General features: G+C 30.3%; 2 protein-coding genes across 4 annotated transcripts; both read left to right on the top strand.

Annotated features, from left to right (window-relative positions):
• The first annotated feature begins 7,712 nt into the window (after window positions 1-7,712).
• LOC129290501 (ATP synthase subunit epsilon, mitochondrial) lies at window positions 7,713-10,841 on the top strand. Its single transcript, XM_054927286.1, has 2 exons — window positions 7,713-7,972; window positions 10,516-10,841. The coding sequence occupies exons 1-2, from the start codon at window positions 7,789-7,791 to the stop codon at window positions 10,542-10,544; spliced, it is 213 nt and encodes a 70-aa protein (XP_054783261.1). The 5' UTR covers window positions 7,713-7,788; the 3' UTR covers window positions 10,545-10,841.
• A 4,572-nt stretch (window positions 10,842-15,413) lies between these two features.
• On the top strand, window positions 15,414-18,868 carry LOC129290635 (hydroquinone glucosyltransferase-like). 3 transcript variants are annotated; one of them, XM_054927460.1, is made up of 2 exons: window positions 15,414-16,243; window positions 17,818-18,868. In XM_054927460.1, the coding sequence occupies exons 1-2, from the start codon at window positions 15,536-15,538 to the stop codon at window positions 18,559-18,561; spliced, it is 1,452 nt and encodes a 483-aa protein (XP_054783435.1). In that variant the 5' UTR covers window positions 15,414-15,535; the 3' UTR covers window positions 18,562-18,868. The 3 variants fall into 3 exon arrangements, with proteins under 3 accessions (XP_054783435.1, XP_054783434.1, XP_054783433.1); XM_054927459.1 differs by having other exon boundaries at window positions 17,803-18,868; XM_054927458.1 differs by having other exon boundaries at window positions 17,797-18,868.
• The last annotated feature ends 652 nt before the right edge of the window (window positions 18,869-19,520 follow it).

Below are 19,520 nucleotides of genomic sequence, written 5' to 3'. Positions count from 1 at the left end.
CTTGATGCAGCAACCTTGAGAAGTGCAGGCTAGGTTGGTTTTTGTGGGGCACGCGTTGTCTTGTTCTTGACTTGCCCATTGCATAACTTATTCAATGAAATGTTTGGACTGGCGCAGACTACATTAGATTGAGTGTGTTTAGAAACAATTTTTTTATAGGAAATAAATAAACTTCTTTTAATAAAAAATAAAATAATGCAACAAACGAGCAACTCCTGAGTTGAGGCTTAAATGTGGGGGAAGGGGGGGGGGAGGGAAAGTTACATGTAGGTCATGTAAAGCAGATATTTTTAATAATAAGTTTTATGAGATTCAGAAATTACAACTAAATTCCTTGAGACTTGAATGTAATTTAAAATTGAGATAAAAAAAAATAATGTTCTTATTAAACATATATACATTATATCAATAAAAGAAGTTATAACTATTTTATCAATGAGTTACAACTATAATTTTAATTTTTTACAATTGTAATTTGTAAAAAGTTAAAGTTATAGTTATAATTTGCTAATAAAATAGTTGTAAACAAATAATATTAAGTTTTGTTAAAAATGCATGATTGTTTAGCTATTGAATGTGTGAAATTGTAGTTGTAAAAAATTAAAATTATAATTGTAAATTATAGATGAAGTAGTTGTAAATTAATTATTTAATTGATGTAATGTATGTTTAATAGAATATTATTGTTTTTACAGCTTAATTTTAAATAATACTCAGGTTTTAAAAAACATAGTTGTGATTTCTAAATTTTGCAAGATTTATTATAAAAAAATTTATTCTACGAAACCTATGCATAATTTTTGGGGGAAAAAAGAAGTAAAGCTATTCTAAGAAGAAGAAAAAAAACAAATTAAACAAGTTTTTTAATTTGACCACCCTTGGCATGAGATAGATTGATGAATACTTGCTGATTGCTAATAAAGGAGAGTGAGCTTGGCTGAAGGCTATGTCTAAGATGAAGGTTCGAATACAAATCATAGCCCATTAGGGGCAATAGTTATAGAAATAAGAGATTGCTTTCATTTTACCTTTTTCCATGAGAATTATTATAGAACCTCCATATTCCATCTAATGCGTAGTATTTAGAAACAATTTGGACTTTGGATTAGCGCTTTGGATGCAGATGGCGAATCTTTCAGCACAAGATAAAATCCTTAAAAACAAAATAAAATATATTTTGGGAGAATAGCACTTTACAATGAATATATCAATTTAATTATAATTTAACACAAATATTTTAAAGTTTAATCAAAGACCAAAAGTCCATGAAATTGCTTAATCACCCTTCACCCTAATTTTTTTTTTTGGGTTAAAAGTTAGAAGTTGAATTGCAATATATTAGAGGTTCAGTGGTGAATTGCAAACAATGGTAGTACATTCCGGGAGAATGATAAAGAGGTCTCAAAAAAATTAATTAATTTAAATTAAGTTTTAAGTGTCAAACTCAAGAAATTTATAACTCAATCTTTCAAATTTTCATTTATATTGTGATGAATTTATAACTTATTTTTAAAATTTTAACATAATTAAAGAATAAAAGAGTTTATTTTTTTGTTAAAATTTAAAATAAAAATTATAAATTTATCACAACGAAATCGTAAAGTTGAGAGATTGAATTGTAAATTTATGAAATTTAACACTTAAAACTTGACTTAAATTAATTGATCTTTTTAAGATCTTTTTATCATTCTTTCTTAAATTCCTGTTTATATGTATTTGTTAAATGATTCTCTTTTTCAAAATTTGACATTGAAATATGAAATTTTTATAATTAATGTTTTATTAACATGGAAATTTTTTTTTTTTTTTTTTGGGGGGGGATTGTTTGACAAGTCAAGAGCTATCCCACTTCCGAAAACGAACATGACAATAGTGTGCTCTGTACACACACGGACGTGGGCGAAGAGCTCAGACTCATCCGTTTGTGTATATCCGAAGACAATTGTAATCCGTTTTGGTCATAATTCTGGACTCTGTCCTCGTCTTTTATCAAAAAAAAAAAAAAATCGGTTTTGGTCATATTTACGGGTGGACATCCACAGTGCCTTATTTTCTATCCTTTGTCAACCCCAATATATTCTAATGTTTCAAATCTCAACCTAAGCATTTTCTAATGATCCAAACATAATTCTACAGATCGTAGACGCATTTTAGGGCTTTTGAGAATCGGAAGATTACACATACAAATTATTATTGAGTTGAGGATTATTTTTATTTCTGAATTATATACATAAGATTACAAATGCTTCTAAATTCAATTATAGATCAATTTTATCTCTCAACTTTAAATATTCCTTTTGTTATCACACTAATATTAAAAATAATTAACGTCTACTAGTCATTAGTAGATCCCACTATTTTTTAACTATTTTTTATCAAATTAAGAGTTATTTTTGTCCCTAAATTTCTATTCAAAAAATTATTTTTGCCTCTCAACTAAAATATGTTATAATAAAAAATATAACATGAGGCTAATTAACAATCTACTAGTAGTAAGAAAACGATAGGGTGATGAGAAAGAAAAGCTTTAAAGTTAATGGACATAATTGATCCATGATTGAGTTTAGAGATATTTGTAATCATACATATATAGTTAAGAGACAAAAATAACTCTTAACCCATTATTATTCCTCAATCGGTATACAACTTTGTCTACACTCTACAGTAATAACAACTTCAAGTTGGCCAGCTGTGACTTCTAACTTGTGACGACATTGCATGAATTTGGATTTGAAGTGGAGTGGCCAGCATTACAAATCGTCCTTCGCTCTCTTATACTGGAGCTCTCTCCTAACCTACCATGCTTTTTTTGAAAGTGGCAGTGGGAGGCAAACAAATAGTCGTAGACACATTGAATGAGTTGGTTTCCAGTCAATCACTTCACTCTGTTTGATCACCTAGGAGTTCAAGGATCTGTTTGGTTTTGTAACTTTTAATAAAGTGTTTTTATGCTTTCAAAAAAAAAAAAAAGACATTGTTTTGGTATTCATTGTTGTGCACATGAAAATATAGTGGGAAAGTATGGATTTGGCTAATGGGCTTGGCTAAAACTTTTGAAACGCTATTGAAATGGGATGTTGGGACATTAACAATAGGAATAAAGGGCTTGTTTGGTTTTTCATTTATCAAAAGTTCATTTGTCAAAATTTATTTGATAAAAATTAATTATTATAATAAAATTTATATTTGAATATATTTTTTTAAAAAAAGTTATCTTAATAAATTAAAAATTATTTGAATAATATATAGCAAAAGTACTTTTTAGATATGTAATTATTAAAAAGGATATGAGTCTTATTATAAATAATTTTTGCTAAGCAAATCTTGATATATTGAAAAAAATTGATTTCCAAATAATTTATTATAACACACGTTCCAAAATTTTTATAAGCATATTGATTTATATAAATTTAAATAATTTATAAACAAATACATTTTAAAAAATAAATAATTTCACTCAAAAAAGTATAAAAAGAAAATAAAAATTAAGATTCTTTCACTAAAAATATATAAAAAATAATATAGGAAATATCAAATAAAATAAAAAATGGTTTTATAAAAATTAAATAAATATAATTGAATACTTCTGTTCAAAATATGTAAGTATGGTAAGAAAATAAGCTACAAAAATATTATGGTCAGATTAGTATTACTTCATTTTCAATTGACCAAAAAAAAAAAAGGAAAAGCAATTGGGAGTTAAGTTCTTTAACACCACATTTCTAACTTTTTCAACGGACTTCGAATTTTTTAAGCAAAACCAAACAACTTTGACGTTCAAAAATCTTCAAAAGCACTTTGCAAATGTAAAAAATTTATTATCCAAACACATGAGGGTGTGCTAGGGTAACGTACTTTTGACTTTTGAGATATATTTTCTCATATTTGGGATGTAGAATGTTATTTGAAAAAAAAAAAAAAAAAATAAAAGTATATCTTAAAACTGCTTTGAGAATGTTATTGAAAATAAATTTGGTGAACATAAAATAATAAAGCTTTTAAAAAGTGTATTTAAAAAGTGAGATATTTTTTAACTATACTATCTCAAGATTAATCTCTCATTCTTTTATTTAAAAGATAATTAATTTATTAAAAATATAATTTTTATTTAAATAATAATAACTAGTTATCAAGTTTTTGTTTATTAATTGAATAATTAATCATGTTAATTTTTAGTATTAATTTACAATAAAAATTACAAATCTTTATCACATTTTTTAAATATTTCAAATATATTATATTTATACGATAAAAATTATAAATAATTATAAATTAATGTCCTTTTTTGATAATTGTACATTCAAAAGGTATATTTCACTATCATTATTCAAATAACTTTTAGTTTATCAAACTGACTTTTAAAAAAGTATATTCAAATAAAAATTTTATTATAACAACTGATTTTTACTGTTAAAAAATTGAAAAACCTAACACGCATTGAGATGGCTCTGCTTTGCTCTCTAACGAAGCTTGCACCCATACTCCATACATCTGGCAAATGTCTTCAAACTTTCAAAATGAATCTGTTTTTTTTTAATAAATATATTTCCCCTCTTCAAAGTGTTTTAGATCTTGCTTAATTAGCTACTTCGGATACCAATCTGTTTAGCTCAAGTAGGGTTAAGACTTGGGAATAATGAATCTGTCTAAGAACTTGGCTTCTCTGATGCTTCCAGCAACAAGCAACAGCACTACATTAAGGTAAACAAGAAATCAACTAACTTTGTGATCGGTTGCCTTTGATACATTTTTCGAAACACAGATGAAAGGGGGAGAGAGGGAATGACGAGTGAGGAAGACTAGTTGATTTTGGGAGAGGCAAATGGATTATTTTAGTAAAAAATATAATTGCAAATGAAGTTATTGGATATTATAATCTACATCTATTAGCCTGCTTTACAAATATCTCCTTTTTAAAGGCCCTGAATACAATTTTTCCTTGTATATTTGTTACAATTCTTTTTCATCACACTCAATCCCTCAGTCTATTTATATTTTTATTCACCCTACTTATATCTTTATTCACCTCATGGCCTTCATCCTTCTCTTCATTTCTGATTTTCTGCTTCAGTTTTATTAATTTAACAGGCAACTTGTTGCATGAAGCATTAAATGCTGATGGATGTTGGTGTAATTCAAAAAGTTCTTTTTATGCATTTTTTGTGAAATATAGAATTAGTGCTGTTTGCACATCTTTAAGATATGCCATAAGTAATGTTAAGCAATCAAGGTATTCTTGACACGGAGTCATTGTACTTCCATTAGTCTTATTTATAGGGTAGAGAAAAAAAATTTTTGGGCCCTATTTATAAGTTACGTTATTAAATTTTTATTAAAAATTTTTTATTTTACCCTCCATTGAATATTAAAAAGAGAAAATATATTATTAAAGTATGTATATTTAATAGGGGCAAAGTTGATAACTTCATAAAATTTAAGACAGAATTAATGAGTTTTAAGATTGTTCTTGATACTAGTGAAATATGTTAAAAGTAATTTATAAATTAGACTAGAGTAGTATGTACTAAATATTGTTTCAATTTTTTTTTCTTTTCAAAATCCATAGAATGAAAAAGATATTTTTAGTATTCTAAAATTTCCCTAAGCGACATTAATTACCATGAACATTTGAAGTGTCATTATTTTTAGTCATGAGTAATACTGAATCACCATAGGTCATGCTATTGATTAAATTTATTTATTTTTATCAAAAAGTACTTTATTGAAAAACAAGAATTTTTCAAAATAATAATAATAATAATAAATAAAATGTTACTCTAAAAGATAGGATTTATTTTTAAAAAATAATGAAATTTCAAAAAACCTACCTAATAGTATCTTTGAACTATGTGAACTTCGATTCTTATGGCATGTAAGCCTTAAAATTTCATCTTAGTTTTTTAAATCAAGTCCTCTCATATAAATAAAAAATGTTTTATTTAAGGTTGAAATATATATAATCTCCTTAAACTTCAAGTTAGTTTTATATAATCCTCAACTTTAAAAATGTAAAAATGAAACCCTGAACATTCAAATCGTGTCCATTAGCAACTCTTTTACCATTAAAATAGCTGTTAAATCTAATGAAAAATGTCACCAATAAAAAAGAACACATCAAATAATGAGGGCAATACTATTATTCTTCGGAAGGTTGGGTTATGGTACATGTTGATTAAGCTTATTCTCACTTTAGTGCTTATATACAAGGTACATAAAACCGGACGGGTCATTGAATCGGTTATGGCGCTAGGTCACAGGTTAGTGGTTCAATTAGGGTTGAACTGGTGGCAAATCGATCATGATTAAAATAATATAATTTAAATAAAAAGACATTAATTATAAAAATATTCAACCAAATCTAACCACTCAAAAGTCTAACAGTAATAAAATACAACACTTTAAATATTTATCATTACAATTACAACTCTTCAATCTCAAAAATCTAGAGAAGAGATGGAGATAGAGTTGGAGAAGAGACAGAGATTGAGTTGGAAAAAAGACAGAGAGTCAGAGACTAAGCTAGAGAAGAGATGGAGATGGCAGAGACAAAGATAGAGCTGGATAAGAGACAAAGATAGAGCTGAAGCCTGGAGAAGAGACGGAGACTAAGTTAGAGAAGAGACGCTAATTAGATTAGGGCGAGAGAGGAGAGACACAGATGAAAGGCCGAACTAAATGCTGTCTGAAAATTTGAATTGGACTTAGCGTGCTTTACCTCTAATTTTTCATTTTTTGACTTTAGTTTCACTTTTTTTGTTATCTTATTTCTGAATTCAGCACTCTGAAAAATCAAAAATGAAAAAAAAATTAAAAAAAAAATAACCCGATTAACCTAGTCAACCCACCGGGTTAACTCAGGTTATATCGGGTTAACCCCGAGTTACACCGGTTCATTCTCTCACCAATTTAGGAGTAAACCTAGACCGGATAAGGGATCGGGTCATTGATTTTCGAGTTGACCCGGCTGGTCCGGTCCAAGTTTTAATACCATGCTCATATAAGTTGTGGGGATAACATTAGAGATCATCATCAATCTTCCTTTGAAAGCTTTCATGCTGAAACTTTTGAAAGGGAATCCTTTTATGTTATGCAAAAATGCTCTTTTCGAAAATTTATTATTGAACTTTTACCTTGTCTTGTTAGGCTTTGGCAAACCTAAGACGCAGGACATTGGAGGGTTTGTTTGAGAAGTGATTCTCTAAAAGTCCTTAATCTGATGAAGGACAGGAATAATGATGTTCATGATAATTGGTGCTCAATCCTTAATTGCCACAATGTGTTGTCTTGTAATTAGATTGTCGAGCTTGGATATGTTTGAAGAGAGGAAAACATGGAAGCTGATTATCTTGCAAAACCCCTAATTTCCTTTTTTTTATACTATCATCTAATTTCAAAGTAATTCCTTTATTCAAATTCAATGTAATCTTTAACTCTATCTTTAATTTGATGACATCTTTAACCTTGTTCCTTGATCCAAAAACTTATGTAAAGTAACTCATATTTAGGACTACAAATTTCTTTTAACATGTGATTTATATAAAGCAAGAGGGTTTTTTTTGGGTCAAAATCGTTGCTTAATTTAATTGAGAAATGAATATTTCCATTTCAATTTCCAAGCAACGACCAAAACGTTTTTTTCGTTTTTTAACAAATGACGAAGTAAATGAGGCCCAAGCCCTGTGAAGTTCCATATACGAAGTAGGCCCAAGAAAAGTTCCACAGACGAAGGAAGCTTTCCTTGGGCGATTGAGAGGTAGAGGAGTTGCGAAAGAAAAGCATCAGAGAAAGATGGCGTCGAACGCAGCGGCACCGTTCTGGAGAGCGGCTGGGATGACCTACATCACCTACTCCAACATTTGCGCCAATCTCGTCAGGAATTGCCTCAAGGAACCATATAAATCTGAAGCCCTCTCTCGCGAGAAGGTCCATTTCGTCGTCTCCAAGTGGGTCGATGGCAAGCCTGAGAAGCCTAGTAAGCTTTCCTTTTCTCTATCAATCTGTGTCTTCTATCTATTCTTTTGCAATTTCTTATTTCATTTCCCCGAATAACATGCTGAGCTTGATTTTATGAGCCATCGAATTGAATGTTGCTTTGTTTACTTCAATTTATATAAATGCTACGATGTTCGTGATGACATCCTATGTTTGCGATTTGGTTTTTAAGATCAAATTTTTTGTGGAAGTTGGCCTTCTGATGATATTGTCTTGTGTGATGCGACTTTATGCGTTTAACAAGGAACATCTATTTCTTAGATTTCCTTTCTCTTTTACTTTTCAAAACGAGAAGACGAAATCTAGTTAACTGTATTTTCACTCGTACGTAAGAAAAGTTATTCTGAATGTTGTTGAAGATTCAAATTGCGTTAAACTGACAAATATTGCCTGTACGATTTTAATGATTAGAAACTGTCTATTGCTTACTCTCGAGTCTTGAGGGGCTTGGCTCTAGGTTTACATGAAACAAATTTCGTTTTACATAGAAACTGCATTGGATGTTGAAGTTCAAATAGCATTAAAGTGTCAAAGATTGCCTCTGCGTTTTTCTGAGCAATCGATTGTTGTTTTTATTACTTCAATTTATGTAATTGATATGCTGTTCATGTTATCGTCCTTCATTTGTGATTGCTTTTCTAGCTTAATTTTTTTTTTTTTTTTGGTTGGAAGTTGGCCTTCTGATAATATTTTCTAGTGTAACTTTAAGCGTTGGACGAGGAATACCTATATCTTAGATGTTTTTCCTTTTCTTTACACAATGATGATTGAAGAGACGAAATCGATTCAACTGGATCTTCAATTGTACATAAAAGTAGCGATTCCTAATGCTGTTGAAGTGGTGTGATCCTGTGTGCCACCTTGGACGCCAACTGGGATGCTACACAGGATCACATTGCAAAGGTTCAAACTTCAAATTGCATTAAAATGACAAAGATTGCCCCTGCGATTTTTTCTTTTGAATAATACTGAAATCAATTAAAAGAAGCAAATTACACATAGTTCAAGTCTGGTAGAGGGAAGGATCCCTCATCATTCACCAACTCATGTGGAGTTGTTGGAGGATTATCAAAGAAACAAAAATTGATAGTAAAAGTATGAGATGATCTCGCTAGAAAATCAGCAAAAGCATTCCTTTACCTAGACAGATGATAGAACTCTAGAGCCCGGTCTCTATGGTATAACATCTGAGCATCAAATATGCTGGCTGCTTAGTAGTCCCTGAAGTTATTGATGGTATCCCCTGCCAATACTATTTGATGTGTCCGTTTTACAGTGAAACCTTCAAGTCACATGTTAGTATGTTACATATAAAACTCATATATGACATTTCTCGATTCAGAAAACTTGTTATGATACGATACATACATTGTAAATTACTCATCAATTTCCAGATACTTACTGATCTTTTCCTTGATTCACATTTCTTGGTTACTTTCCTCCTTTTAAGCTTTGAAGTAAGGAGCTTGTGTAAATTCTGTATAATAACACTGATAAGTGAAAAAAAAAATAGAGTTGCCAGTGACAAATGATGAAGGTCCATTTGAAGGATGTTTTCTCCTGTCAGATTCAATGGTTATCACTCAAAATTAAGGAATTTAGGAAACTGGCAATGATGCTAGACATGTGTGCAGTATTTTTGTTTGATTCATCTTTCTGCATAATGCAATATTGTACTGTTAATAATTAATAATTGATTTCTTGTATGAATTAATGGTTATGGTTAGGCTGGTTAAATGTGGGAGATGAGATTCCTTAGAGTCATGTTTGATACCTGTAGCATAAACATTCTCCTCCCCCCACCCTCCATCTAAGGAAGCTTAACAGTTCAAATTGTTTTTCACCTTTAGTGCAATCTTGAAACTTGGTTTATGCTTAGAGTCCTCTATATTTGATTCAGGAATTACATACTTGGCCTCAAATTGTCCGTGTTAGTGGCTTTGGAGAAGCATGACTCATTAATAATTGCATGTTATTAGTTATTGATCTATGATGGATGTATGTTTAAAACAGAGACTGGATGGCCTAGTGTAAGGATATATTTATTGACTATGGCGGTAACCTGTGAGAGTCTTCATTCTTTATTCAGAGGTTTAAGGCCTGTTTGATTTTTATTTTCAAGAACTGTTTTTTTGTTTCTGCAAACAATAAAATTTAATAACTCATTTGGATAAGTGTTTTGAATTTAATTACTGTTCTCATTTTTTGCTTTTAAAAATTATTGTATAATACGGTTCTCGAAATTATTTTTCAAAACAAAAATAAATATGTTTGATTATTTTTAATTTAAAAAAAGAATTAAAAATCAAATCGGCCCTTAATCTCTTGTTCTTTTTTTAACACATCCTTTACTTACATGCTCTAGAGTCTAGGTTGAGTCGACCTTGCCTCTTTGACAATATTTGTTTGGGTACATGCCCGTTTTGGGTTCAATTCTCACAATGATTTACAGTGAATATCATGTCCAATTCATTTCTCTTTTTGATGTATCCTGATCAAAGTTTTCAATTTGTCTTTTTACAGCTGTTCGTTCAGACACATCAGAGCAGTGATTGGGAATTGTTGGCGTTGGAAGCTTTGGTAGACTAATGTCTTAAGAGCTTAAATTGAATCAATACATAGCTGAGAGAATTTGTCATTGTTGAAGTTACTGTTTATATTTGTTTTTCATGCCCATGCCATATGGTCTTGCCCTTTATTTTGGATTTGCACGGTTGAACCTGTAATAAATTAGGAGCGCAATTTGCGACTGTCCGAAGCTTTCTATTCCAAGCATAGCAACTAGCAAAGATTTTTTTTTTTTCCTTTGACTAGAAGATTATCTAATTGGAAGGCCTCGGTGTTGTCTATGGTTGGGAGGGTTGCTTTCGCATCCTCAATTACTTCTGCTATTCCCTGTTATACTATGCAAACCTCTCTCTTGCCGGATAGCACGTGAGAATCACTTGATTGGTGTAATAGAGATTTCATATGGGGTAACATTGAAGTGTATAAGAGCCATTTATTGGCATGGGACCAAGTGTGTGAGCAGAAGAAACGTGAGAGAGTGGGCATAAGGAAAGTGAGAGGCCAAAATCAAGCATTTATGATGAAATTAGGATGGAATCTAATTAAACGACCTAACGATCTATGGGTGCAGGTTATTCAGGCTAAATATAAATGTGGGACGGATTTGATTTCCATTATTGATATTGATCGTCCAGGCTTGAATGTTTGGTTTGGGATTAAAGGATTTTGGTGAAAGGTTGAAGAAGGGGTGGAGAAAGCAGCTGGCAGTAATGAGATCTGATGGAAATGGGAAAAGAATGGTATATTCACTGTCAAATCAGCATATAATGTCGTGTCCCCTCCAAAGCATAATATCAACTTTTTCTTCGGATAAAATTTGGAAACTCAAGATCCCTCAAAGATGTAAGACATTCCTTTTGCTGAGCTGTCATAATAGACTATTGACTAATGAGGAGAGATGCAAGAGGAAGATGACCAATGAAAATACGTGTTCGTGGTGTTAGCGCCATAGTGGCGATTTACTGCACGTTCTTCGGGATTGCTATGTAACATATGACCTCTGGATTTCTTTGGTGAAAGTGTCAAAACGTCATAGCTTCTCGTTGGGATTGCAAGAATGGCTAAAATGGAACCTTAGGTTCTTGGGAGATGAAGCTTCTGATGATTGGAGTGCAGTCTTCTCTATAACTTGCTGGCTTATCTGGAAGCGAAGAAATAATCCTATTTTTGAGGGAAATATTATTTTCAATGAAGGGATATGTGCTGAAGTTAGAGCTATCATGAAAAGCTTGGGGGACATTCATGTTCAAAGTCAAAAGCTGAACTAGTATGGGATTAAACCAAGACTGTCAAAGGGAGGTTGTGGGGGAGTCATTCGTGATCACTAGGGTAAGCTCAGTCAAGGCTTCATGTTTAGTCATGCTATATCGGATAGCCCAAACGTTGAAACCTAGGCTACCTTAATGGATCTTAAGCTGGCATGGGACAGTGGACAACGTTAGATCATGATTGCTTCAGATGCTTAAGAAGCAGTGGAGTTAATTAATGGAGGTGACATTAGTATGCATCAGGATAAGAATCTATTAGGAGAGATCAGATCCATGCTGCAAAGGGAGTGGCAAGTGAATGTTTCTCCCTGTTTACAGAATTTCCAACAGGGGAGTGGACTTCTTAACGCGTCATGCAATCTAAGACTAGCCTGGACTCTGCCAATTCAGCGAGATTCAGGAGATTTGTGATCTTCTAAGCCAAGACTATATTTATTGTAACCGCTAATGAGCTGTTCCTTTTTTTTTAATCAAAAAAGAAAAAGAAAAAGAAAACATCATGATGAGTTGCTGTGTAACTTGAAAATCTACTTGAGTGTTTTGAAATTAGATTTTGAGACAGTTGGTTTTAGCTTATTTAATAAAAAAAATCACTTATTTTTTTAATAAATATATTTATTTTGTGAGTTTTTTTATAATATTTATTTATTTTTTTGAAAATAATTAGAATCTAAAAAATAAAGTAAATTTTTAATTATTTTAGGAAGTTACTTTTAATAGTTTTTGAAAATAATTTGATACAGTAGATCATAACATTTTAAAATAATAAAATGATAAATTATATTTATAAAAAAATCAAGAAAGATATTATAAAATTTAAAAATAACTAACTAATAATTATTTTTGATTATTGTAACCAAATATAAAATAATGTTTGCTTGTTATAAAATCTCTATAAAATAATTTTTTTATAAAATCTATAATCATCTAAAAATCAACTTATATTTTAATTTAAGTAAATGGGCCTTTTGTTTTGGTAGGAGGAAAAAGTGAGAAAAAAATAGAAAGAAATGAAAATTAGAAGGAAAATTTTCTAAAAATATTAATTTCTTTTTTATTTTTAAGATTTTTCTCTTCTCATTTTTCTCTCTTTCTATTTTTCTTCCCGTCAAAACCAAGAGTTAGTGAGAAACTTTCTAATTTCTATTTTTAAAAACTTGTGAGATTATGTTTGATTTTATTTTCAAAATCTTTTTTGAAAATAGATTTAAATGTTTTAAAATTATTTTTATTTTTTTTAAAAAAATAGATATGTTCTTTATGGCTAGAAAAATGATTTCACTATTTTAATATTAATTTTTTTCAATAATATTTCTTTTTAAGCTTATTAACTATAAGGTTATATAAATTAAATTTTTTATTTAAATAGAAATAAAATTGGTGGTAAAAAAATGATGTAAAATTAAAATTATATTTTATTTTTAAATAAATTTAATAATTTAATTACTTTTTCTTTAAAGCAGGTGAGAGTTAGAGGTGCGTGGGGGTGTGTATACAAAAGAAATCCAAGGAAAGGTCAATGTGAGGAAATGTATACATGTAATATATTTATTGTTTTCCAGGATAATTAATAAGTTTTTAGATAAAAAGGAGAGAGAGAAAATTTTAAATAAAGATCAGCGATGTTACATAATTGTTAATAGATCTCAAAAATTTTTAAAATTTTAATTCAATAATAAAAGTAAAATAATTTTAATTATGAAAGGATCAAAGTACTCTTAACTTGTTATGTAGAATCATTAGTTATTAATTTTCTTACTTCACTTATTAATTTACTAATATTACTAGTAAATTATATTCGTTTTTGTCAGAGAAGCAATAACATTAATTATTAATTTACTAACTTTATTTATTAATTTATCAATATCAGTTATAAATTACAAGACTTGTCAGTAATTTATTATTGATGTTAGTATATTATAAGACCTATTCGTAATTTACAACTGATGTTAGTAAGTTAATAATTTAACAAGTGATGTTACCATTTATTATTGAACAATTGATGTCAAATCTTATATAAGTATTGACATGTCAACTTTTGCAACTCATATTGATAAACTGATAAGTAAAGTAAGAAAAGTAACAATTAGTAATTTTGCATTACAAGTAAATAGTATTTTATTTTTTTTATAGTTAAAATTATTTTTACTTTTATTTTTCTGAACTGAATTAAAATTTTAAAATTTTTTAAAATTCATTAGTAATTACGTGGCATCACTAATCCCTATCTGAAGTTCTCCCGAAAAAAAAAAAGGATAAATAATAAGTGACTTTTCTTTTCGTTTTTAAACTGAAAATCTCATATTCACGTGAAAAAGTTCATCATCCTCGTTAATTCTTTTTTAAAAAAAAAAAAAAATCTGATCCAAGCGATGGTTACAGACTTGTCGGGTTATGGCCTCAAAGAGAGCCAGCCGTACATCGCATGACATGTCGCTTCACGTCACATTTAAATCGAGGCACCTACGTAAGCGTCGTTCCGTTTTCCCGTCTCTTTCTTGTATAAATTCTGTCTCCTTTCTCGTCTCCCAACATGTTTTATCTTAATAAAAAATTTTAACATTTATTAACTCTATTTAAAAATTAATAAATTTTAATTTTTTAATTAAATATATATGCTTTAAAATCATATTTTTTTTAACTAACATTTAATGAAAGATAAAAAAATTAAAATAAAAATTTGATTACATGACTGATAAATAAAATAAAAAATGTTACTCCTTCAGTTTAAAATTATAAAATATTTTTTAAGGAGTTGAATATTAGAATATATAAAAAATTTTTAATCTTTTGAGATATAATTATTACATTTTTTTAAAAAGTACTCTTATTGATAATGATTTTATATGTATTATAGGGTGTTTAACAAGGATAAATATAAAAAGATAGAGTTAGTTTGAAAATAGTTAACTATTTTATTGGAGGGTAAAATTTAATTAAAAATACTTTATATTTTTAAACGGAAGGAGTATCTATCCACCTTATAAATAAGGATTTGGATCTAGTAAATAACACAAGCCCATTTATTCAATGAGTGTTTCATATGACATGAAAATAATTGTTAATTTAATCTAATATAATACTTAAAAATTATTAAATTTCAAAATTTTTTTTAAGGAATTAAAGGGACGACATATGTGAGGAGAGTACTTTGATAATGAATATTGTTTTGAATTTTTGAGAAGACATGCATTTTGATAATTTTTTCATATTGACAAAATATAATAACAATAGTTGGTACATTATATTTATTAAGTGAGTAGATTTTATAAAATCCAAATTCTATAAATATAATGGAAGAGGGTAATATAATGTAAATTGGTTCCTTCTGTCATATATATAAATTATTTTTAATTTAAACTCACATATTAATAATAAAAGTTTGTTATTTAATTAAAGTTATATTAAATTATAATATTTTTTAATTTTATTTTTAATAATATCAATTAATATTATAATGTTGGTGGTTAAATTTAAAATACACCATTAATATTTTTTTAAATAATAAGGATAAAATTATCTAATTTGAAAACATTTATATAGGGACAAGGACGCTGCAAGAAAGTTAGTTGCGTTTACGTTCACTACTTCTCTTTCTCTCTCCCCAGAACAAACCCTCCTCCTCCTCCTCCTCCCCTTGAGTGGGGGAAAAAAAAACGTTTCTCTGATAAAACCAGGCTGGGCATAGCTTGCTTGCTTGCACTCTGATGGAAACCAAAACGCACGTCGCTCTCGTCTCAATCCCAGCGTTTAGCCACCAAGTCTCAATTCTGGAGTTTGCGAAGCGTCTCGTTCATCACCACCCTGACTTCCACGTGACCTGCATCATCCCCACCATCGGATCTCCACCGTCGGCGTCCCTGCCCTTCCTCCGAGCTCTTCCTCCATCCATAGATCACGTCTTCCTTCCTCCCGTGAGCTCCCATGACCTCCTTGCGGAAACGACGTCGCTTCAAGTCCAGCTTCAACTCGCCGTCTCTCGCTCCATCCCCCTCGTGCGGGAAGCCTTGAGCTCCCTCGTCGCGTCGACGAAGAACCTCGCCGCCATGGTCGTTGACCCCTTTGCGAATGAAGTTATTCAGGTGGCGAGGGAGTTGAACATCTTGTCGTACATTTACTTCCCTTCGTCAGCCATGTTGCTCTCGCTGTGTCTATATTCATCGAAGCTGGACGAGAAGGTCGTCGTTACAAACTGTGAGTTCCGAGAGCTTCCGGGATTGATAGAGATTCCAGGTTGCGTTCCGGTACGAGGCATAGATCTCCCAGATAATCTTCAAGATCGAACAGATCTTGCTTACAAGCAGTTTCTGCAACGATGCAAACGGTACCGTTTGGCTGATGGTTTCTTGGTTAATAGCTTCGTTGAGATGGAAGCTGGTCCCTTAAAATCGTTGCAGGAGGAAGGATCCTTCCAGGTAATTAAGTTTACAATATAATGAATATATTCATGCTTTCTAATCAAATTCTAACACTAGATTAATTTGTATCTATAAATAATCAAAGATCAATTTAACGGTCCATAATTACAGTAATCTCTGCTAAGGGAAGAAATTAAAAGCCACTTCGGTGTACTTACTCCCCCTCTATTCAATAGTCAATTGCAGTTTCTGGGCAAGAATATCTAATTTTTTTTACCTATTATATAAATATATTTTAAATAAAATCATAGATATCAATGAAGATAGTTAAATACACTTTACAATTTTATTTTTTCAAAACAATAAAAATATAATTTTTTATAAATAACCTTTATTTAATATTTTATTTGTAAAAAAATTAAAAATATAATAAGAAGGGTAATTTTAAAAAAACATTAATTAAATTTTATTTTATCAAAGTGTCATGTATTTTATGATACCAAAAAATTTCCAAAATTGTCTTATTAGTGGAACGGAGGGAGTACATACTTTAAAAACAAATAAAATAATTCAACATGCAATAATCTTTTTAGTATTTAAAAGGAGTAAAATGGTAAAGATAAATATAAAAATCATTGTGTCCCCAGAAAACAAACACTTTCTTTACTTTATAAATAAATTCAAAGGTGTCTTTTGTGAAAAATCCCATATATATGAAGTTACCAACTAATTTTTTAATTCAAATTGAGTCATATATTGGAGGAGTCATATTTTTTTTAATAAAATTCGAGTTTGAAATTTTTTAAGGATATATATTGGGGTTTTTATCACTCAACTCAACTAGGTTAATGATATATATATATATATATAGATGATTTTTCCACAAAAATGTTGATTAATTTTGATCTCCTCAGATGACTCCAAGTAAATAAGACAAAATACAGTAGGCTCTACTGCTAATCAGTGGATTCTCTAAAATGTAACGTGGGATCTTTTATTGCGCATCTATATATATTCCCACATCCAATCTACACGGAGTTGGATCATTCATCTCCATATGCTCATTCTCAATACTTCTATCCCTATTTAATTATTCATTTGATTTAATAGTTTAATCTAATTGTGGCATTAAACTCAATAAATATATATTATTCATTCTATCCTAAAAAACATTATGATCTTGTCTATCCCACATTTTAGATGGTCAAATCAAGGCATATAATTTAATGCAAAACATTATTCATTTAAGTTTAAAGAGTATAATCTATAAAGACTATACATTTAAGATGGTTAGTTTCATCAATAAAAAATAATTACATTGAAATATTACCTTAAATTTTTAAATATTAATAAAATATTTTTAAATATTGACATGTTAAGTTTATTTTTTTAAAAAAATAATAATGATTAGCATAAAAAATAATCATTCCAAAGGTATAGTTTAACTTTATATATCTTTTATATTTTGACATGTTCTGTTTTTTTTAATTTTATAGTGATGAATATCAAGTGCCAAAATTATAAATATTCTACAAAATGGAGAATAGATTTCGTGATATGCTTTTACTTGAAGAAATGCCTTTGTTTCAGTATTTTAATAATGTAAAAAGGTGAAGCATCTTGCGTCGCAGGATGAAGAAGCTCCTAATGTATATCCAGTTGGACCAATCATACAAACCGGGCCAACCAATCAGGCAAGCGGGTCGGATTGTTTGAGATGGTTGGATCTTCAACCACGTAACTCCGTTCTGTACATTTCCTTCGGAAGCGGTGGGTCCCTCTCAGAAGACCAAATCAACGAGCTAGCGTTAGGGCTAGAACTGAGCAACGTGAGGTTCTTATGGGTCAACGTGAAGGCTCCAAGCAACAAAGCCTCAGCTTCTTACCTCAAAACGCCTGAGAATGACCATCTCGAGAGTTTCTTACCAAAAGGATTTCTCGAGAGAACAAAAGAACGAGGTCTGGTTCTTACTTCCTGGGCCCCACAAGTGGAAGTTCTCGGCCATGAAGCCACCGGAGCATTCTTAACTCACTGTGGTTGGAACTCGGTGCTTGAGAGTGTCGTTAACGGAGTGCCGATGATTGCTTGGCCATTGTTCGCCGAGCAGAGAACGAATGCTGCTATGCTGGTTGATGGCTTGAAGGTGGCTGTGAGATCATCATCACAGGTTGGTGATGATGATGGGTTAGTGGAGAAGAAGGGAATAGCAAAGGTGATAAAGAGTGTGATTGAAGGTAAAGAAGGGAAAGAAGTTCGCAGAAGAATGAAGAAGCTGAAGAATGCTGCTGCAGATGCTGTAATGGAGGATGGATCGTCCGCAAAGACATTGTCGAGTTTGACAATGAAGTGGAAGAAGTTGAGAAGAGAAATATAGAAAAGTTAGTGATCTTGTGTTTTGTTTTTCTTCAATTATGTCCTAGTTAATCATCTTTGTTTGCTTTAATTTATGCAATTTTTTTTCTTTTTATCGTGTTTCTTATCCTTCTTTTTGTGGTTTTTTTTTAATGAAAAAAAGTTTAGGTAAGTTAGTGGGGTTCACCAAAACTAGGGTATATTTTTGAATTCAAAAAATTTCTTATAGAGAGATGTATTTAGAGATTGCATATCAATAAGGTTCTCACATCAGCAACAAGATTTGATCTTGTGACATTGGATCATGGGCCAAATCCTTATTAAGAGTATCAACCTTTGTTGATTGTGTTTGTGGTTATTATCTCTGTGAGATGGTCATTAATTCTCTATTGACTCTATATATAAATGGAGCATTTTTTTGATAAATTGAAAATTTGATTAAAAAGTAAGAGTAGATGCAAAAGGCCCACCTTCTAAAGGAAAGTTAGAAGGAGGACTATTATTACAAACAAAATAAAAAAAGTCATTAAAATACCAAGCACAAGATAGATCTCTTAAAGAGGGAACACTTGGAATTAAAGTTGACGAAGAAGGAAGGGGAGATAAACCTTTTATTGTGGAAAACTAACATTTACTACCCATATTCGTATGTGGCACATTGGAGTGAAAATAGACCAGGTCTTTAATAAGGGTTTATAGCCTGAGAGCCTATTTTAAACTCAGCTTAACCTATTTACTAAATAAGCTCAAGTCAGATTCAAATTTTTAATTAAGTTTATTTAATTAAATAGAACATGCTTATTTTTAAGGTCTAGCCTACAAGGCCTATAGGTTGGCCTATTTACACATACACATATATATTATGTAATATATCTCATAAACACATTAGTTTCATCATTTGATTTTTAATCAATTTATTCTTTTTTTTTGTTTCTAGTTATATTTTCAATCATATTGGAGTTATATGTCAATGATCTTGTG

This window comes from Prosopis cineraria, unplaced genomic scaffold, assembly GCF_029017545.1.
Source record: "Prosopis cineraria cultivar Desert tree isolate PC_DT_omini unplaced genomic scaffold, ASM2901754v1 PC13, whole genome shotgun sequence".
Lineage (NCBI taxonomy): Eukaryota > Viridiplantae > Streptophyta > Magnoliopsida > Fabales > Fabaceae > Prosopis > Prosopis cineraria.
Note: the sequence above shows the minus strand (reverse complement) of the source record. Positions and strands in the feature narration are given on the sequence as shown.